Genomic DNA, 18,054 nt, shown 5'->3' on the forward strand with positions numbered 1-18,054 from the left:
CCTTAAGCTTTTCAGTGTGCAAACTGGGGTTCTTAGAAGTTAACCATGAGTCCAAGGACACACAGATCAGCCATGATGTAGGTCAGAAGTGACCAACCACAAAACTCGTTCTCAATCCACTAGCCCACACTAACTTCAGAAGCAGCAGGCTCCACTCCACAGAGTAAAGGGAAACAGCATCACAGAAAACCAGATGTCTCATAGAATATGAGGTTGCAGGGAGTTTTTCAAGGAAGAATTAAGGATATAGGGACCTTTCTTGGCAACAGAACTAAAGAAAACGAGAGAAGCAAAATGTAGGAGAATTACCAGAGGGAGGAAAGCAAGTAACAGGCAGTAAGTAGCTGTAGATTGTGTATCAGATTGCTGGTTGAAGGCGTATGTATTTGGAGGACGTGAGCGGGAGGACACAGGGAGGCGAAGGAAGGGAGAGGAAGAAAACAAGCTCAGCCCATCATGATCATTATCTGTGACATCTCTCAGTGGAGGTGGAGGCCCTGTCTAGATGAGGAGTCATTGAGCCTAGCAGGAGAAGCTGATCTCATTGCACCCTTAATCCAGTCCTTTTCTTCTGCCCACTTTGGGAGCAATCTGGGTGACCAGATTTGTGCCTCTTTGAGATGCTTACCCACTGCTGACAAACTCACGATGCATTATAACATGACTGAGGCCCACACTTGCAAAAGTGTGATTATGGAATCCAGGACGGATATGAAAGAAGGCAAGAGGGAGACTGGCAGGCCGAACAAATAGAGACAGAATAAAGAACAGGTTTATTTAAAATGCACACCCAACCAACCAGCAGTTCCACTCCTAGTCTTGTATCTTAAAAGAAGGTGTACATATATGACAATAATAATATCTAACATTTATATAAAACTTAGTATAAGTCAAACTTATTATATGTTACTATACTATATACAACCCTCTCAATTACCCCATGAGAGAGATAATTCCATCTTCCCATTTTACTGATGAGGACAGTGAGGCACAGCAATTGCGTAATTGGCTATGGTCACCATAGCTAGCATTTGTACCCAAGTGGTGTGACTCTAAAGTTTTTCTTCTTAACACAAGGCACCAATTATAGCTATGAAATCTGTCCACTGTCCAGAGATGCCCACAGGAAGCAAGTCCAAGAAATCCAATCCATGTCCACGTAACAACCGACATATCCTTAGCACAAAGCTACAACCATGTGAGTACTTTTTCCTTTTCCCCAGGGACCCTCCATTTGCCAAGCTGTGTGTCCAGAGGACTAGGCCCATGCAAAGAGGAAGCCTTTCTAACTCACACAAAGGTGCCAGAGTCTAGCTGTGGTCCTACCTACCTGTCACAGCACTACACTATTTTGTGTGGGAAGATATTTATGAGGCTGTTTGATGCAGCACTGCTTGTAGTGATGAATGTGGAACTGGATAAATAAACTGCACAATATACTTATACTGGAATGCTACGGAACACTTAAAAAGGAATGAACTACTTGTTATATGTATACTGATTATTTAAATATAACATTGAGTGAATCAAGCTGTAAATTATATACAGTATACTATGTAAATTTTAAAACCCAAAAAGATTACATTTTATAAACACACACACACAGATTCACCAACTTTGTGTTGGTGATTGCTTCTGAGAAGGGTAGATCATCACTTGGGGAAGAGCACAGGAGACTTAAATATACCTGTAATGTTTTATTCCTTTTCATAAGCCTTGAAGCAAACATGACAAAATATGTCACTATCGATTCTGGGTGACAGGCATGCAATTACTCAAAATAAAAATAAAGATTATTTTTTAAGAATGGGCTTAGTAGGAACCTAAGGAATAGAAGAGTAAGAAGGCTATGCTGTGTGATCAATAAGTGAAACTTTGGGAGTCCTGGCTTCCCAAGAGGTGGAGTAGTTATGGGTGAATGCAAGGTTCAGGGTGTGGCCATTTGAATGGGTGGCTGATGTGGAATGGAAAGCAGCCAAAGTCCTTATTGAATACGGTTACAGGGCAAGATTAGTCAAGGGAAAAATGAGGTTGGAAAGAGGGTGGAGTACGTATGCATCAATGGAGGAGTAGTTGTTGAAAGAAGCCAGGGTGGTGAGCAAAGGCAAGCTCGGCCCATCTCCAGCCACAACACAATGAGGGAGAATGAACACCCTGCACTGGAACTGCTGGAAAGTCACGTCACTCAGGAAAAGTCTGGTTTCAGTTCAGGTGAGGAGGTAGTTACCTCAAAAATTCTACCGACTCTACCTTTCTAATTCATTGATCCAAAACTGTGGGTTCAATCAGAGAGGAATGTTGATGTTACCAACAAGAAAGACTTCGGGACAGCTTATACTGGGAAATCAAGCCGCCAACTGCACCAAGGAGCACAGAATGCTGAGGGAGATTATCACCAAGCAAAGGCCAAATGGGCAGTAAAATACTCAGTCCTGGGAAATCAAGTTGGCACTGAATGAGTGAAATGACCTGAGGGAGCAGATAGAGATATTTCAGAATATTGTCAATGAAGAGATGACTCTGGCTCAGGAAGTGGTTTTGGTTCTGGAAACAGCTCTGGGAAAGTGTCAAGGGATGAATGGAGAGAGGTGCCCACATATGAAGGGATGTGAGGTTGAGAGTACAAATGGACCCACACAGACAAGGTAAAACCATATCCTCAGAATTAAATCTTTTCAAGATAGAATAGAAAAGTGACTAGGTCAGAATGGTGAAGAGGAAGACAGGCAAGTATCCAGGAAGGGAACAGGAATAATTGGATGGAACTTGCAGATGTCCCCTGATGCCACTTTTGGGCTAGGAGAAAGTCAGTCCCCTCATTCATGCCAAGGCATGCCAAACCATGTTTGTCCTCCCCAGCACTGAAGGGCCTCACCTTGGAGACACTAATGGAGGCCCGTGCCCCCTCAGCTGTAGGATGCCCACACTTAGAGAGAGGGGACTGCTCATTGTCACTGGAAATGTTCATTTAAAGAGACTCCTTTATTTCTGGGCAGAGTACAATGTGCTAAAAAAGAACTGCTTACCTTGATCAAGACCTTATTCACAAAATACACTGATGCCTTTCTGTTAAAAAAGAAAAAAATTCATCACACTCATTCTGGGGCAGAGAAAGAGCACAGACCTACATGCTGCATCCTCCTCTTTATTTTTCTCCAACTCCCCTCCATCCCTGTTTAGGCAGTCTTTTTTCTATTATGCATAGAGGTAGAGTAGAAAAAAAATAAAGGTTCCTTGCAATAGCATCTTCTTTCAAATTTGAATGTCTCACACCTGCACCTTGCCTTTTGCATTTAGAAGAGAGGAATGCTGATGTCTTCTTCCTCAGGTCCTTCAGTTTGGGCTGAGGGGCCCTCAAGAGTACACCTTGTGAAGCCCACAGGGGGCTGGGAAAGACCTCATTATTACTACACATAGATGGCCGCGGATGTTTCTGTACCTATAAAATGTTTCACTTCCAAGTATTTCAAAAGTCAGCACAATAAAACCACTCTATAGTGTAAAATAACTGGTTATCAAATCCATCTTTGCTCTGTTTGTAGAGAGAAGTAGTAAGAGAATTAAATGCCTGATATGGTGGGGAACTAGGACCCAGTGGTGACAAGTAACTTTTTATGGTTCACCAGTTTGATGAAAGCACCAAACCCTCCTGGGCCACCTTGACAACAGCACCACTCTTGTCCAGCTATACTCACTGAGCTGGGGAGCGTCATTTGAGGAAGGAGAGGATGGGGAAGTAGAGCAGGACTGCGCTGAGACCTAACACTCAGTCTTCAGACTTGGCTGCCTTCTCCTCCTATAAAGCAAACCCAGGGCAGAAGCACAGATCTTTCAGTCTCTGTGCAGCCCTGCATATACAGAGCTAGGCAGTAACACTTCCTTCACTGTGTCAGGGAATTATGTGTACATTCCACCTGAAATAATCCTGTCTGCACCTGGGGCCTCCCTCTGTGGCCACTGTCATCTCCTGCAGGAGCTCACTCCTCACTCAACAAATTCCAACATCCCTTCCTACCACACCCTTGGCCACATCGTGATGAAGCCAGGCTGCCTGTCTCTGAGCAGCAGCCCCCAGATGGCAAGAGAACAGAGGTTGTCTCAATGGCCCATTAAATACCCAGAACTAGTAATTATAGTCAAGCCTTGTTGAGCATTAATACATGGTAGCACTGCTCTGAGAACTCAATCACTATAACTGTGTGAGGGAAGTATTATCATCACCCATATTTCACACACAAGAAAACTACACCATGGAGAGGTTAAGCAGCTTTCCCAAAGACATACAGCTAGTAAGTGGCACAACAAGGATTTCAGCCCAGGCAAACCGATTTCAGAGCCCATACTCTTACCCACTGTGTGATTCTTCCCTTTGGAAGAATTCAGAACAGCTAATATGATTGTTATGTTGAGAAATATGTAATCTACAATTTGCAGCCCTGCCTCCCAATGAGTTTTCACTCCTTTCAATGTTTACGTTTGAGGCTTTCAGGCTTCACATCTAAAATCCAACAGGGTATGTAGTTTTATCTTGCCATAATGGAGTAAAAAACAAGATCTCAGTGGGAGTACCGTCCCCATGCCAAGTTCAGGAGCAGTCAGGTCATGTGCTCATGTCTTCACCAAGATTGACTCCAAGTTTCCAACTTTGCAGACCAGATAGACAATGTCAGCACTAACAGATTCAAGCATTCAGAGGGCAGAGCAGGTTTGGAGAAACAGATATTTAGTTTAGTTTATTCATTCAGTCAACAAGTATTTTCAGAGCACTGAGAATCTGATACTGTGGGGGAATCTGGGGACACAACAGGGAACCAGGGTCTGGCAGCATTCCTTCCAGGATATGCTAGAGGAGACTGAGAAAAAACAAGCAAACGGTAAGTAAGAAGCAGGATGCCATGACAAAATAACCCAGGGAACCTCTTTCATATGGGCATTCAGAAATGTAAGTAGTAAATTTGAGATCCTCAAAGACTGGGAGGTGGATATATAGGTCCTAATGACATGCCCCACTTTATGACTTTATGCCAACTTCCCAGGAACTTCCCAAAGAATACTTTAGGACCCTGTAATGCAAACTTCTTGACCTGGTGCTCCAGGCCCTGCTGCAGCCCCGACCTACCTACCTACCCCTTCCCACCACCACTTCCAAACACACCCTCTCCATTCCATTTAGGCTAATGTCTCACTGTCCGGCAACACCTCATGTTCACCCACCCTGTTCTCTCCCTTCACCTTAATTCTACCCACCCTTCAAGACCAGGCTTCCTCATTTTTATCCACTACAGGCTTACCAAGCTCCCCTCTCCTCTACACTACTAGTTCGCAAACACTTAATTACCTCAAAATAAAGCCTGCTGTCTTTCACTGCTGTTTCACAAGCACCATAACCAAGGACTTTAACACAGACCCTAACCACCATCTCCTTGCAGCAAGTGTGGGCAGGAAGGGAAGGGGATTCAGTATACGTCCAGAGTTCTCAGAGCCAGAGGCTGAGAGAACTGACTCAGGCTCAGAAAAGTAGCTCGAGGGGACCAAGAACAGTGTCCAAGTCCACAAGTCCACATATCAGTGTTCAAGAAGCACAATTTCCAAATAGCAAGACACAGAGTCTCCAATCAAGTGCAGAGATCTCTACAGTTGTGAATACAGGTGGCAAGGAGACAGTTCTAGGGGGAGACTTGTTTGGGGAAAGTACAGAAAGTAGATGAAAGAGAAGAAATGAAGGCCAAAAATGTCCATGGGTAGATTACTAGTCCCCCAGGTGCAGGGCCCATGCCTCAATTCTATCCTCCACAGCACTTAGCAATACATATTTATTGATTACATAAAAAAGGAAGATCACAGAGAGTTTGGTGTTACCCAATTGAGGAAATAAGCCAAGCCAACCTGAGTCATCACTTAAGCAAGCTATGTATTTTTGCAGGTTTACAAGAAACCTCCATCACCGTGGCAAACACAGAGCGGTAATGTGATGTGGTAAAGGAAGATGGGGCTAGAAATGAGGAGGGGAAACTACACCAACTTTGCCAGCAACCTCCTGTAAGACCTTAGACAAGTCACTTCACTTCTCTGAGCCACAATTACCCCATCTATAAGAGGGTAAATGTAATTGCTTCAAATTTTTCATGGTATCTAAAACACTCTGCACCCAGTTCTCTGCTTGGCTAACTTCATTTTTTTTTTTTTAATCTTTGATCAAATCCTGCATCCCTAATGAGGCCTATCCTAGCCACCCTATTCAATACTGCAACCAGCCCATGCCAACACCCCACCCACACACACTCTGGTTTACACTTTTCTTTTCCATAACACTTCTAACACTCTATATAATTTATCTATTATCTTTATTGCTGCCTGCTAGAATGTAAGCCCCATGACAGCAAGGATCTTTGTCTGTTCTAGTTCACTGATATATATCAAGTCTCTGAATAGCATCTGGGACAGCTCAGGCATCCAATAAATATTTGAAGAATGAATATATGAACAAGTCAATTAAAGGCCAAAATCTTGTGAAATAAAAAAACTACAATAACAAATCTCCTGCCCACACCCTCAAGCATCCCTAAAATTCCTTAATACCCTCTTGAGGGAACCCAAAAAGGCAAACATGTCCACAGTGCTCTGGGGCCATCTGCTGGCAGCTCTACCTAGTAGCTACCTCAGCAATTAAACTGACAGGAATTTCCAGTGGGGTATGGAGTTGCAGGGAACGGCTCCCTTCAGCCACTGAGGACACTCAGGCTACAGATAAAAAAGGAAAAAGAGGGCTCCCCTGGTGGCGCAGTGGTTAAGAATCCACCTGCCAATGCAGGGGACACGGGTTCAAGCCCTGGTCTGGGATACCGTGGAGCAACTAAGCCTGTGTGCCACAACTACTGAAGGCTTGCCGCAACTAGAGAAAGCCCACGTGCAGCAAAGAAGACCCAATGCAGCCAAAAATAAATAAATAAATTTATTTTTAAAAAAAGGAAGACGAAAGCTAGACTACAAATCAGGAGCGTCCAAAAGTTTCTGGAAGAGAGAGTTAAAATTTCTCTGAAGGACCATATGTCCCAGTGTTTCCCAGAACTTCCTTCCACTTAACGATAATAACAGTAAGTACTACGTACTAAGCTCTTATGTGTCAGGCACTGTTTAAAGAACTTTCATGTATTATTCTGTTAAACGTCATCAAGCCGTTGACGCACATAGCATTACTACCATTTTATAAATGAAGAAAGTTTTTTTTTAATTTATTTTTTAATTTATTTTTGGCTGCATTGGGTCTTTGTTGCTGAGCGTGGGCTTTCCCTAGTTGCGGTGAGCAGGGGCTACTCTTCGTTGCGGTGCGCGGGCTTCTCATTGCGGTGGCTTCTCTTGTTGCGGAGCATGGGCTCTAAGGCGCGCGGGCATCAGTAGATGTGCCACGTGGGCTCGAACCCGTGTCCCCTGCATTGGCAGGCGGATTCTTAACCACTGCGCCACCAGTGAAGTCCCAGAAAGTTTGTTTTTAAAATAAATGTTTTCGTTTAAGTGAAACAGTGAACCCATCTAAATTAAAATACTGATAAGAAAAACCAAGACGTGGTGTGCACGCGGCGCTTGAGGAGTCCTAGCGCGCCTGTGCTGGCAGGAGCGACAGACCAACCAGCCAACCCCTCAAGCCAGGCACGACCTCAGTCCTGGGCTCTGGATCCCAAGGCCGCCCTGTTCATCCTGCTCACCTCAGAGAAGGAGGAGGACCCTCCCCAGAAAGCCATGTGAGCTGTTTCCAGGCCTCAGATGCTCCCGCCTGCCTTTCTCAGCTGAGCTGGCTGGGCCCCGCCCCCTCTTCCGGAAGTGCAATCCCTCTTCCCAGAAGCAGTTTCCTCTACTTCCCCCGAGGCCAGGCCGGGGGACGCCACGGGCACCAGCGCCCCTGAGGGCGGATGCTTGAGACAGGGCCTCTCGCAGTTTCCAAGCGCACCACCGAGTGGGCGAAGGGCCACGCAGGAGGCCGCCGGGCTGCCCGCCCACCCCGCACGCTCCACCTCCGACGCGGGGAGGCCTCTGCTCCGAGGATCCTCTGCATCTCGGAGGACGCCGCGCTTACTCCAGGCCTTACCTCCCCGACAGGCCCCAGCAGCCCCTCCCCATCGGCGCCGCAGGACTCAGCTCTGGGCCTCTCAGGGCCCCCGGGTCTGGGCGCTCCGGGGCAGCCACTCCAGGGTAGAGAGCACAGCGCCCCGAGGGGTGGGGGGAGACCCCCAGGTGGGATAAAAGCCCGGGCTTCCGGGAAGGCGAACAACTGCGTCCCCTGGTGGTCAGGCGGGGCCTCGGGCTCTTTCCTCAACTGCAGCCCTGGTTACAGTGTTGCCCAAAAGGAGGATGCAAGATGGTTTTAGGTGCTAAGTAAGCTTTTTTGAAATGCTTGAGTTATTTACTCTTGGGTGTTTTAGAAAGAAATTACTAGTACAACAACGCCTTTTCTTGAATATTATTTTACTATGTGGCTAACTTTTTAAAAGTGAGTGGTTAACATTGGTTTAAAGGAAATATTGAATAAAAAATAAACAGATGTTGCACTAAAAAATCATGCTAGTAGTACTCAAATGACTAAAATCCGGGAAAACTATCAGCCCTACAAGGACGATGAAGGGAATACGTGGGTGTGATGGTTAATTTTATGCGTCAACTTGCAGGGAGTTTTTGCATGACATTAGCATTTAAATCAGTGCACTTTGAGTAAAGCAGGTTACCCTCCATAAAGTGATTGGGTGTCATCCAATCAGCTAAAGGTCTGAATAGAATAAAAAGACCCACCAACCTGAGCAAGGGGGAATTCTCCAGTGGAATGCCTTCAGACTTCATCTGTACCATGGGATCTCCTGGGTCTCCAAGCTGCAGATTTTGGACTTGGCTGCCTCCATAACTGCATGAGCCAATTCCTTATAATAAACCTTTTCCTACATATATACACATCCTACTCCTTCTGTTTCTCTGGAGAACTCTAATAGAGTGGGTCATCTCAAGTAGTCCTTCCAGCTTCCACACTGACACTAGGTGGAGCTGTGAGGAGGACAGCAGGGGAGAGAAAGTTTGACTCCAATACCTGATGCTCTGAAGTGCTGAGGGGTCACTCTATGCCCTATTCTCTAGGCACACTCACCCCGGTTTCACTGCTTCTGTCCTCCTTCCCCTTCCCACCAGGGCCCTTGCACACCAGGTCTTGGGGCATTCCCACTGCTCACTAGTCCTGGAGGAGAATTAAGTAGTGCAAAGTAGGTGGAGTCTGTACCCAGGTCAGGATATCTAGTTTCCTGGCTCCTCTCCCTGATGACCTTGCAGCACTTGCTTATCAGAGTCTTTTCCCTTCCATGGAATTCTGTTGTATCTGTAGGATAAGAGGGCATGACTAGAAGGTCTAAGGTCTCTGCAGGATGTGAGTGCCTTTCCCCACACCTTGCCTCTTTCCACCCCTTTCCTGTCTTTGCCCCTGAAATGGTAGAAAGACTTAACTGATTGCTAAATTTTGTAAGGGTGATTGGCTCAGGTCTGCCCTTCTTCTACTGGGAGCTGCAGAGATCCCCCATGCCATAACAGGGACCTACATCTGTGCAGGGAGGCCTGCCCCAGCCCAGGGCTGGCATTAGGTGGGTAACTCTGCCTAACCATGGGGTCTACCATGAGCAAGCCCTAACAACAGACCTAGAGCCACAGCCTATAACTGAATGTCTATCAGTAAGAAAGTCTGCCTCAAAACTCCTCCAGAGCCTTTCCCAAGACTCTTTTTGTGCAACTTTGGCCTGTCTCTGCCTGCGTCTTCCTCAAAGAGAAGAAAAGGGGGTGAGACAGACAGACTGGAAGTGAGAGAATGAGTCTGATTATTTGATTATTAAATTAATCAGCACCACAGTGAGGAACTGAATCTCATCTTATATCCCCCAGACACGTGCCCAGGACTCAGCATAGAGCAAGCTCACATCAATGTTTGTTGAATAAACAAACGTGAATTAATGTGACTAATGAGTTCTGAGTGCCAGCTTTATGAGAGGAGTTGACAAACTACAGCATAACCAGAGCCGGCAGCCAGGACTGTGAGTGTTCCGGAGACCTCGTCACGTGACAAAAAGTTAACAGAAGAGATAGAAACAGAGAAGAGGAGATGTAAGAGGGAGACTGGACAGTTGTTTCTGAAATCAGAAAGAAGGAGGAAGAATTTGATGAGCCTTGATTTACATTGTTCCAGAAGGCAGAATGGGAGCCAAGGAGCAGAGTTCACAGGTAGATTATAGCTCCAAGCAGATGGATATTCCCCACGGCTGCAACTACCCAGGTGTGGGACAGGCTGCCTGTTGGGAAGGGCCTCCTCCATCAGAGGCCGGACACCACCATGGGGAGGGGCACGGGCCTGCACCTTGTGAGAGGTTCGGGCAACAGACCAACCGCTGAGATTAGCTGGAAGAGTCCAGATTCATTTCTCCCTTCCCTCAGAAGGAGAACAAGTTTTCATGTGGTATGAGTCCTGTGAGGCCCCGAACAAAACTATGAAAAGGGAAAATCTGACTTTAGCATCCCTTACTTACCTTTTCAGAACACTTGTCATCTCTGCTTGTAAAACTCCTGACATGAACATTCTTGTCTTGGACGTGAGTAAACAAAGAAAGGAACTTACTTAAGAGAGTTAATGCCCTAACATGCCAATCCACATTTTGAAAGAGGGTGCCTCAAGAAAGCAATGAGCAAATCTAATGCTGGGTTTGCAGCACAGTAGCATTTGAATGGGAAAGTCCTCTTGAAGACCCTCCGATCAATCAAGCAACAGGGCTCAGAACCTAACCGTGTTCAGCATAGTGCTAGTCAGAGGGCAAGGGAACTGCAATGGGAGGCAGAGTCCTGGGTTAAGCCCTCGCTCCACCTTATACTGACTATGTCAGTTAAGTTACTGATTAGTTACTTAGCTTTTCTGAGCTTCATTTTCCTCATCGGTAAAATAGTGTTACGGCCCCCCTTCTTGAACACAAACATACAGAGGGCAGAGAAAAGAGGTCTGGGGGAACACAGAAGGAGAAGCATCAGCTCTGACCCAGGGAGGGGGCTGAGCTGAGCTATAGACCATGCCTCGTTCCTGCCTGGATCCCAGGGTTCTGTCCCCACTCAGGAGGCCCCTCTGTTCTCTCCCATCATCCGAGGTATGCTCAAAGGCCTCTGAACTCACTCCCTTCCACAGCCACTTCAAGCACTCCAGAGGATTTCCTCAACCTCTGCCCTTCCCATCCCCAGAGGCATTTACCTGCTTCAGAGGAGACAGTTCCCATAAACCAAAAATCAGCTTAGCCAATTCAGACCACTAAAGCCTTGGGTTTCTTTATTGAAAACCTTGGGTTTCTTTCTGCAAATAAAGGGCTTCATTATTCTGTTGTATAGAACTGACTCACAGCAAATTAAAATTGATTTCCACAATGACCTGATGACCTTGCTCTTCACTGATGATATGGCAGCACAAAAAAAAAAAATCAACTAAACTGCAAGACTAAGAACATTGTAAAAATTGAAATGTAGTTGACTTACAGTATTATATTACTTTCATGTATACAACACAGTGATTCAATATTTCTATAGATTATACTCCATGTAAAGTTATTATAAAATATTGGCTATATTCCCTGTGCTGTACATTATATCCTTGTTAACTTATTTAGTTTATACCTAGTTGTTTATACCTCTTAATCCCCTTCACCTGCTTTGTTCTTCCCCCACCCTTCTTCTCTCTGGTAACAACGGGTTTGTTCTCTGTATCTTTGAGTCTGTTTCTGTTTTGTTACATTCATTCAACTAAGGATTTAAGTATTAACTGAGATTCAGGAAAATGGGATCTTTTGGTCATTGTCTGTCTGCTTGTTTGTTTTGGCCCTGGACAGTTCCAGTATAGATGAAATTAGGGGTGGACCAACACTTTCTGTAAAAGCCAGATAATAAATATTTTCGGCATTTGTGGCCTAAAAGTATATTACATAGTTACTTATACATAACAAGAGGGAAAACAAATTTCCACAATCTTTTGACAACATTCAAAATATAAAAATAATAATTGAATACAATTTTTTTAATAGAGGTCTACCAATAAGAAAAATTGCAATTCCTTTTTAAGGAGTAATATTTCATTTAATTGAAGCTCAAAGTTATTTTTTCCTATCACCAAAATCTATTGCTAATATTCATCTGCTTTTGCTGATGTGTAATGAAATTTTACATATTTCATATTTAAAAATGTCTTCTCACGTGGATACATATTGCCAAATACTGATATCAATCCACAAATATGAATTTAATTGAGCATACTCATTTTTGGAAGGTATTAATATAATTCTACTAGGTTCATTTCTTGATATTTGCCTTAAAATATAGCATCACAGGGACCTTCAAGATGGTGGAGGAGTAAGACGTGGAGATCACCTTCCTCCCCACAAATACATCGGAAATACATCTACATGTGGAACAACTCCTACAGAACACCTACTGAACGCTGGCAGAAGACCTCAGACCTCCCAAAAGGCAAGAAACTCCCCCACGTACCTGGGTAGGGCAAAAAAAAAAAAAAGAAAACACAGAGACAAAAGAATAGGGACGGGACCTGCACCACTGGGAGGGAGCTGTGAAGGAGGAAAGGTTTCCACACACTAGGAAGCCCCTTCGCGGGTGGAGACTGCGGGTGGCGGAGGAGGAAGCTTCAGAGCCACGGAGGAGAGCGCAGCCACAGGGGTGCGGAGGGCAAAGCGGAGAGCTTCCCGCACAGAGGATCAGTGCCGACCAGCACTCACCAGCCCGAGAGGCTTGTCTGCTCACCCGCCGGGGTGGGCGGGGGCCGCGAGCTGGGGCTCGGGCTTCGGTCGGATCCCAGGGAGAGGACTGGGGTTGGCGGCGTGAACACAGCCTGAACGGGGCTAGTGCACCAGAGCTAGCCGGGAGGGAGTCCGGGAAAAAGTCTAGACCTGCCGAAGAGGCAAGAGACCATTCTTTTGGGGTGCGCGAGGAGACGGGATTCCTTCCCTGTGCGCCCACAGAAGGCAGAGCACCGCCTAAGTGAGCTCCAGAGACAGGCGTGAGCCACGGCTATCAGCTTGGACCCCAGAGATGGGCATGAAATGCTAGCACTGCTGCTGCTGCCACCAAGAATCCTGTGTGCAAGCACAGGTCACTATCCACACTTCCCCTGGGAGCCTGTGCATCTCGCCACTGCCAGGGTCCCATGATCCAGGGACAACTTCCCAGGGAGAACACACTGTGTGCCTCAGGCTGTTGCAACGTCACGCCAGCCTCTGCTGCTGCAGGCTCGCCCCGCATCCCAATTATGACTACCATACCCTTCCCTCTCCCCAGTCTGAGTGAGCAAGAGCACACTAATCACCGCTGCTTTAACCACCTCCTGTCTGCGCAGGAACAGATGCCAGAGGGCGACCTACACACAGAGGCGGGGCCAAAACCAAAGCTGAACCCCAGGAGCTGTGCGAACAAAGAAGAGAAAGTGAAATTTCTCTGTGCAGCCGCAGGAGCAGCGGATTAAATCTCCACAATCAACCTGATGTACCCTGCATCTGTGGAATACCTGAATAGACAATGAATCACCCCAAAATTGAGGTCTTGAACTTTGGGAGCAACTGCAGACTTGGGGTTTGCTGTCTGCGACTGATTTGTTTCTGATTTTTATGTTTATCTTAGTTTAGTGTTTAGCATTTGTTATCATTGGTAGATTTGTTTACTGGTTTGGTTGCTCCCTTCTTCTTTTTTACTATTTTTTTTTAATTTTAATAATTTTCTTTTAATTTTTTTTTCTTTCTTTTTTTCCCCCCTTTCTTCTGAGCCTGACAAGGTCTTGGTACTCCAGCCAGGTGTCAGGCCTGAGCCTCCAAGGTGGGAGAGCCAAGTTCAGGACATTGGACCACCAGAGACCTCCTGGCCCCGCGTCCCATGTAATATCATTCGGCGAGAGCTCTCCCAGAGATCTCCGTCTCAACGCTGAGACCCAGCTCCATGACAATGGCCAGCAAGCTCCAGTGCTGGATGCCCCATGCCAATCAACTAGCAAGACAGGAACACAACCCCACCCATTAGCAGAGTGGCTGCCTAAAATCATACTAAGTTCACAGACACCCAAAAACACACCACCGGACGTGGTACTGCCCACCAGAAAGACAAGATTCAGCCCCACCCACCAGAACACAGGCACCAGTCCCCTCCACCAGGAAGCCTACACAAGCCACTGAACCAACCTCAACCACTGGGGGCAGACACCAAAAACAACAGGAGCTACGAACCTGCAGACTGCAAAAAGGAGACCCCAAGCACAGTAAGTTAAACAAAATGAGAAGACAGAGAAATATGCAGCAGATGAAGGAGAAGAGTAAAAACTCACCAGACCAAACAAATGTAGAGGAAATAGGCAGTCTACCTGAAAAAGAATTCACAGTAATGATAGTAAAGATGATCCAAAGTCTTGGAAATATGTTGGAAAAAATACAAGAAACGTTTAACAAGGACTTATAAGAACTAAAGAGCAAACAAACAATGATGAACAACACAATAAATGAAATTAAAAATACTCTAGAAGGAACCAACAGCAGAATAACTCAGGCAGAAGAATGGATAAGTGACCTGGAAGATAAAATAGTGGAAATAACTACCACAGAGCAGAATAAAAATAAAAGAATGAAAAGAATTGAGGACAGTCTCAGAGACCTCTGGGGCAACATTAAACGCACCAACATTTGAATTATAGGGGTCCCAGAAGAAGAAGAGAAAAAGAAAGGGTCTGAGAAAATATTTGAAGAGATTATAGTTGTAAACTTCCCTAACATGGGAAAGGGAATAGTCAATCAAGTCCAGGAAGTGCAGAGAGTCCCATACAGGATAAATCCTAGGAGAAACACGCCAAGACACATATTACTCAAACTATCAAAAATTAAATACAAAGAAAAAATATTAAAAGCAGCAAGGGAAAAACAACAAATAACATACAAGGGAATCCCCATAAGGTTAACAGCTGATGTTTCAGCAGAAACTCTGCAAGCCAGAAGGGAGTGGCAGGACATATTTAAAGTGATGAAAGGGAAAAACCTACAACCAAGATTACTCTACCCAGCGAGGATCTCTTTTAGATTTGACGTAGAAATTAAAACCTTTACAGACAAGCAAAAGCTAAGAGAATTCAGCACGACCAAACCAGCTTTATAACAAATGCTAAAGGAACTTCTCCAGGCAGGAAACACAAGAGAAGGAAAAGACCTACAATAACAAACCCAAAACAATTAAGAAAATGGTAATAGGAGCATACATATCAATAATTGCCTTAAATGTAAATGGATTAAATGCAAAAGACATAGACTGGCTGAATGGATACAAAAACAAGACCTGTATATATGCTGTCTACAAGAGACCCACTTCAGACCCAGGGACACATACAGACTGAAAGTGAGGGGATGGAAAAAGATATTCCACGCAAATGGAAATCAAAAGAAAGCTGGAGTAGCAATTCTCATATCAGACAAAATAGACTTTAAAACAAACACTGTTACAAGAGACAAAGATGGACACTACATAATGATCAAGGGATCAATCCAAGAAGAAGATATAACAATTGTAAATATTTATGCACCCAACATAAGAGCACCTCAATACATAAGGCAAATGCTAACAGCCATAAAAGGGGAAATCGAAAGTAACATAATCATAGTAGGGGACTTTAACACTCCACTTTCACCAATGGACAGATCATCCAAAATGAAAATAAATAAGGAAACACAAGCTTTAAATGATACATTAAACAAGATGGACTTAATTAATATTTATAGGACATTCCACCCAAAAACAACAGAATACACTTTCTTCTCAAGTGCTCATGGAACATTCTCCAGCATAGATCATACCTTGGGTCACAAATCAAGCCTTGGTAAATTTAAGAAAATTGAAATTGTTTTTTGTTTTTTAAGTGACATAGCATAGGCATGGTAATAAATGTTTATTAAAATGAATTAGTCAACTTCCTCATTTTATTTTATTTTTGTAACATTTTTATTGGAGTATAATTGCTTTATAATGGTGTGTTAGTTTCTGCTGTATAACAAAGTGAATCAGCTATATATATACACATATCCCCATATCTCCTCCCTCTTGTGTCTCCCTCCCACCCTCCCTATCCCACCCCTCTAGGTGGTCACAAAGCACGGAGCTGATCTCCCTGTGCTATGCAGCTGCTTCCCACTAGCTATCTATTTTACATTTGGTAGTATATATAAGTCCATGCCACTCTCTCACTTCATCCCAGCTTACCCTTCCCCCTCCCCATGTCCTCAAGTCCATTCTCTACGTCTGTGTCTTTATTCCTGTCCTGCCCCTAGGTTCTTCAGAAACTTTTTTTTTCTTTTTAAGATTCCATATATATGTGTTAGCATACGGTATTTGTTTTTCTCTTTCTGACTTACTTCACTCTGTATGACAGACTCTATGTCCATCCACCTCTCTACAAATAACTCAATTTCGTTTCTTTTTATGGCTGAGTAATATTCCATTGTATATATGTGCCACATCTTCTTTATCCATTCATCTGTCAATGGACACTTAGGTTGCTTCCATGTCCTGGCTATCGTAAACAGAGCTGCAATGAACATTGTGGTACATGACTCGTTTTGAATTATGGTTTTCTCAGGGTATATGTCCAGCAGTGGGATTGCTGGGTGGTATGGTAGTTCTATTTTTAATTTTTTAAGGAACCTCCATACTGTTCTCCATAGTGGCTGTATCAATTTACATTCCCACCAACAGTGCAAGAGGGTTCCCTTTTCTCCACACCCTCTCCAGCATTTATTGTTTGTAGAGTTTTTGATGATGACCATTCTGAATGGTGTGAGGTGATACCTCATTGTAGTTTTGATTTGCATTTCTCTAATGATTAGTGATGCTGAGCATTCTTTCATGTGTTTGTTGGCAATCTGTATATCTTCTTTGGAGAAATGTCTATTTAGGTCTTCTGCCCATTTTTGGATTGGGTTGTTTGTTTTTTTGATATTGAGCTGCATGAGCTGCTTGTAAATTTTGGAGATTAATCCTTTGTCAGTTGCTTCATTTGCAAATATTTTCTCCCATTCTGAGGGTTGTCTTTTCGTCTTGTTTATGGTTTCCTTTGCTGTACAAAAGCTTTTAAGTTTCATTAGGTCCCATTTGTTCATATTTCCACTTCTCTAGGAGGTGGGTCAAGAAGGATCTTGCTGTGATTTACGTCATAGAGTGTTCTGCCTATGTTTTCCTCTAAGAGTTTGATAGTGTCTGGCCTTACATTTAGGTCTTTAATCCATTTTGAGTTTATTTTTGTGTATGGTGTTAGGGAGTGCTCTAATTTCTTTCTTTTACATGTAGCTGTCCAGTTTTCCCAGCACCACTTATCGAAGAGGCTGTCTTTTCTCCACTGTATATTCTTGCCTCCTTTATCAAAAATAAGGTGACCATATGTGCACGGGTTTATCTCTGGGCTTTCTATCCTGTTCCATTGATCTATATTTCTGTTTTTGTGCCAGTACCAGAATCCAAATCGGAAAAGAAGAAATAAAGCTGTCACTGTTTGTACCTTGGTGTTCTTGCCAAATGGTTTCCCAACCTCTGTCAGAACTGGTTTTAAAACAATAAAGCTCTGAGATATTGTCACGTATGTGCCTTACTCCCACCTACGGTGTAGCTGGATGAGCTTGTGGTGAGTCAGATAAGAAATAAAAGAAATCGAACTTCACATTTAATCCCTCCATGTGTCTGAGCATAGAACCAAGGAGCTTTTGGATCATACCGCAGCAGCTCTCCTGGGTAGGACCAATGGTTCATGCACTTGTACATTCACTCTGAAAGAAGTAGAGGCAAGTTCAAATATCCCTTCACTAGTACCTCATTGTTTTAGCTTCTGAAAATTCATCCAAACTCTTCCAACCCTATCAACCTCATCAGAGAGTTAATCTGACATATATACAAACCACATTTTCCTAATTCTCTCTCTTCATTTGTCTTTGAAGTTCAAAGGAAAGGCTGGCTATTTTTAGAAAATTTCTTCCAAAGACA

The 18,054-nt window shown here is 44.2% G+C and overlaps 1 protein-coding gene, 1 long non-coding RNA gene and 1 pseudogene across 4 annotated transcripts in view; 1 reads left to right on the forward strand and 2 right to left on the reverse strand.

The window, feature by feature from the left end:
- LOC309607986 (uncharacterized protein) overlaps positions 1 to 8,164 on the reverse strand; it is a 104,932-nt gene extending 96,768 nt beyond the window's left edge. For both annotated transcript variants that reach the window (XM_082347231.1, XM_082347230.1), the window contains exon 1: positions 8,084 to 8,164. In XM_082347231.1, the coding sequence (XP_082203357.1) occupies positions 8,084 to 8,115 (32 nt within the window). In that variant the 5' untranslated portion in view covers positions 8,116 to 8,164. The remainder of the gene's footprint in view (positions 1 to 8,083) is intronic.
- Positions 1 to 18,054, reverse strand: part of LOC309607998 (late cornified envelope protein 2A-like) — a 366,173-nt pseudogene that overhangs the window by 168,158 nt on the left and 179,961 nt on the right. The gene's annotated exons all lie outside the window — the stretch shown is intronic.
- On the forward strand, positions 10,132 to 17,859 carry LOC309608078. Its single transcript, XR_014232638.1, has 2 exons — positions 10,132 to 10,242; positions 12,367 to 17,859. It is a non-coding gene; the product is annotated as an uncharacterized lncRNA (long non-coding RNA).

This window comes from Balaenoptera borealis (genome assembly GCF_965194805.1).
Source record: "Balaenoptera borealis genome assembly, chromosome: 1".
NCBI classification, from domain to species: Eukaryota; Metazoa; Chordata; class Mammalia; order Artiodactyla; family Balaenopteridae; genus Balaenoptera; species Balaenoptera borealis.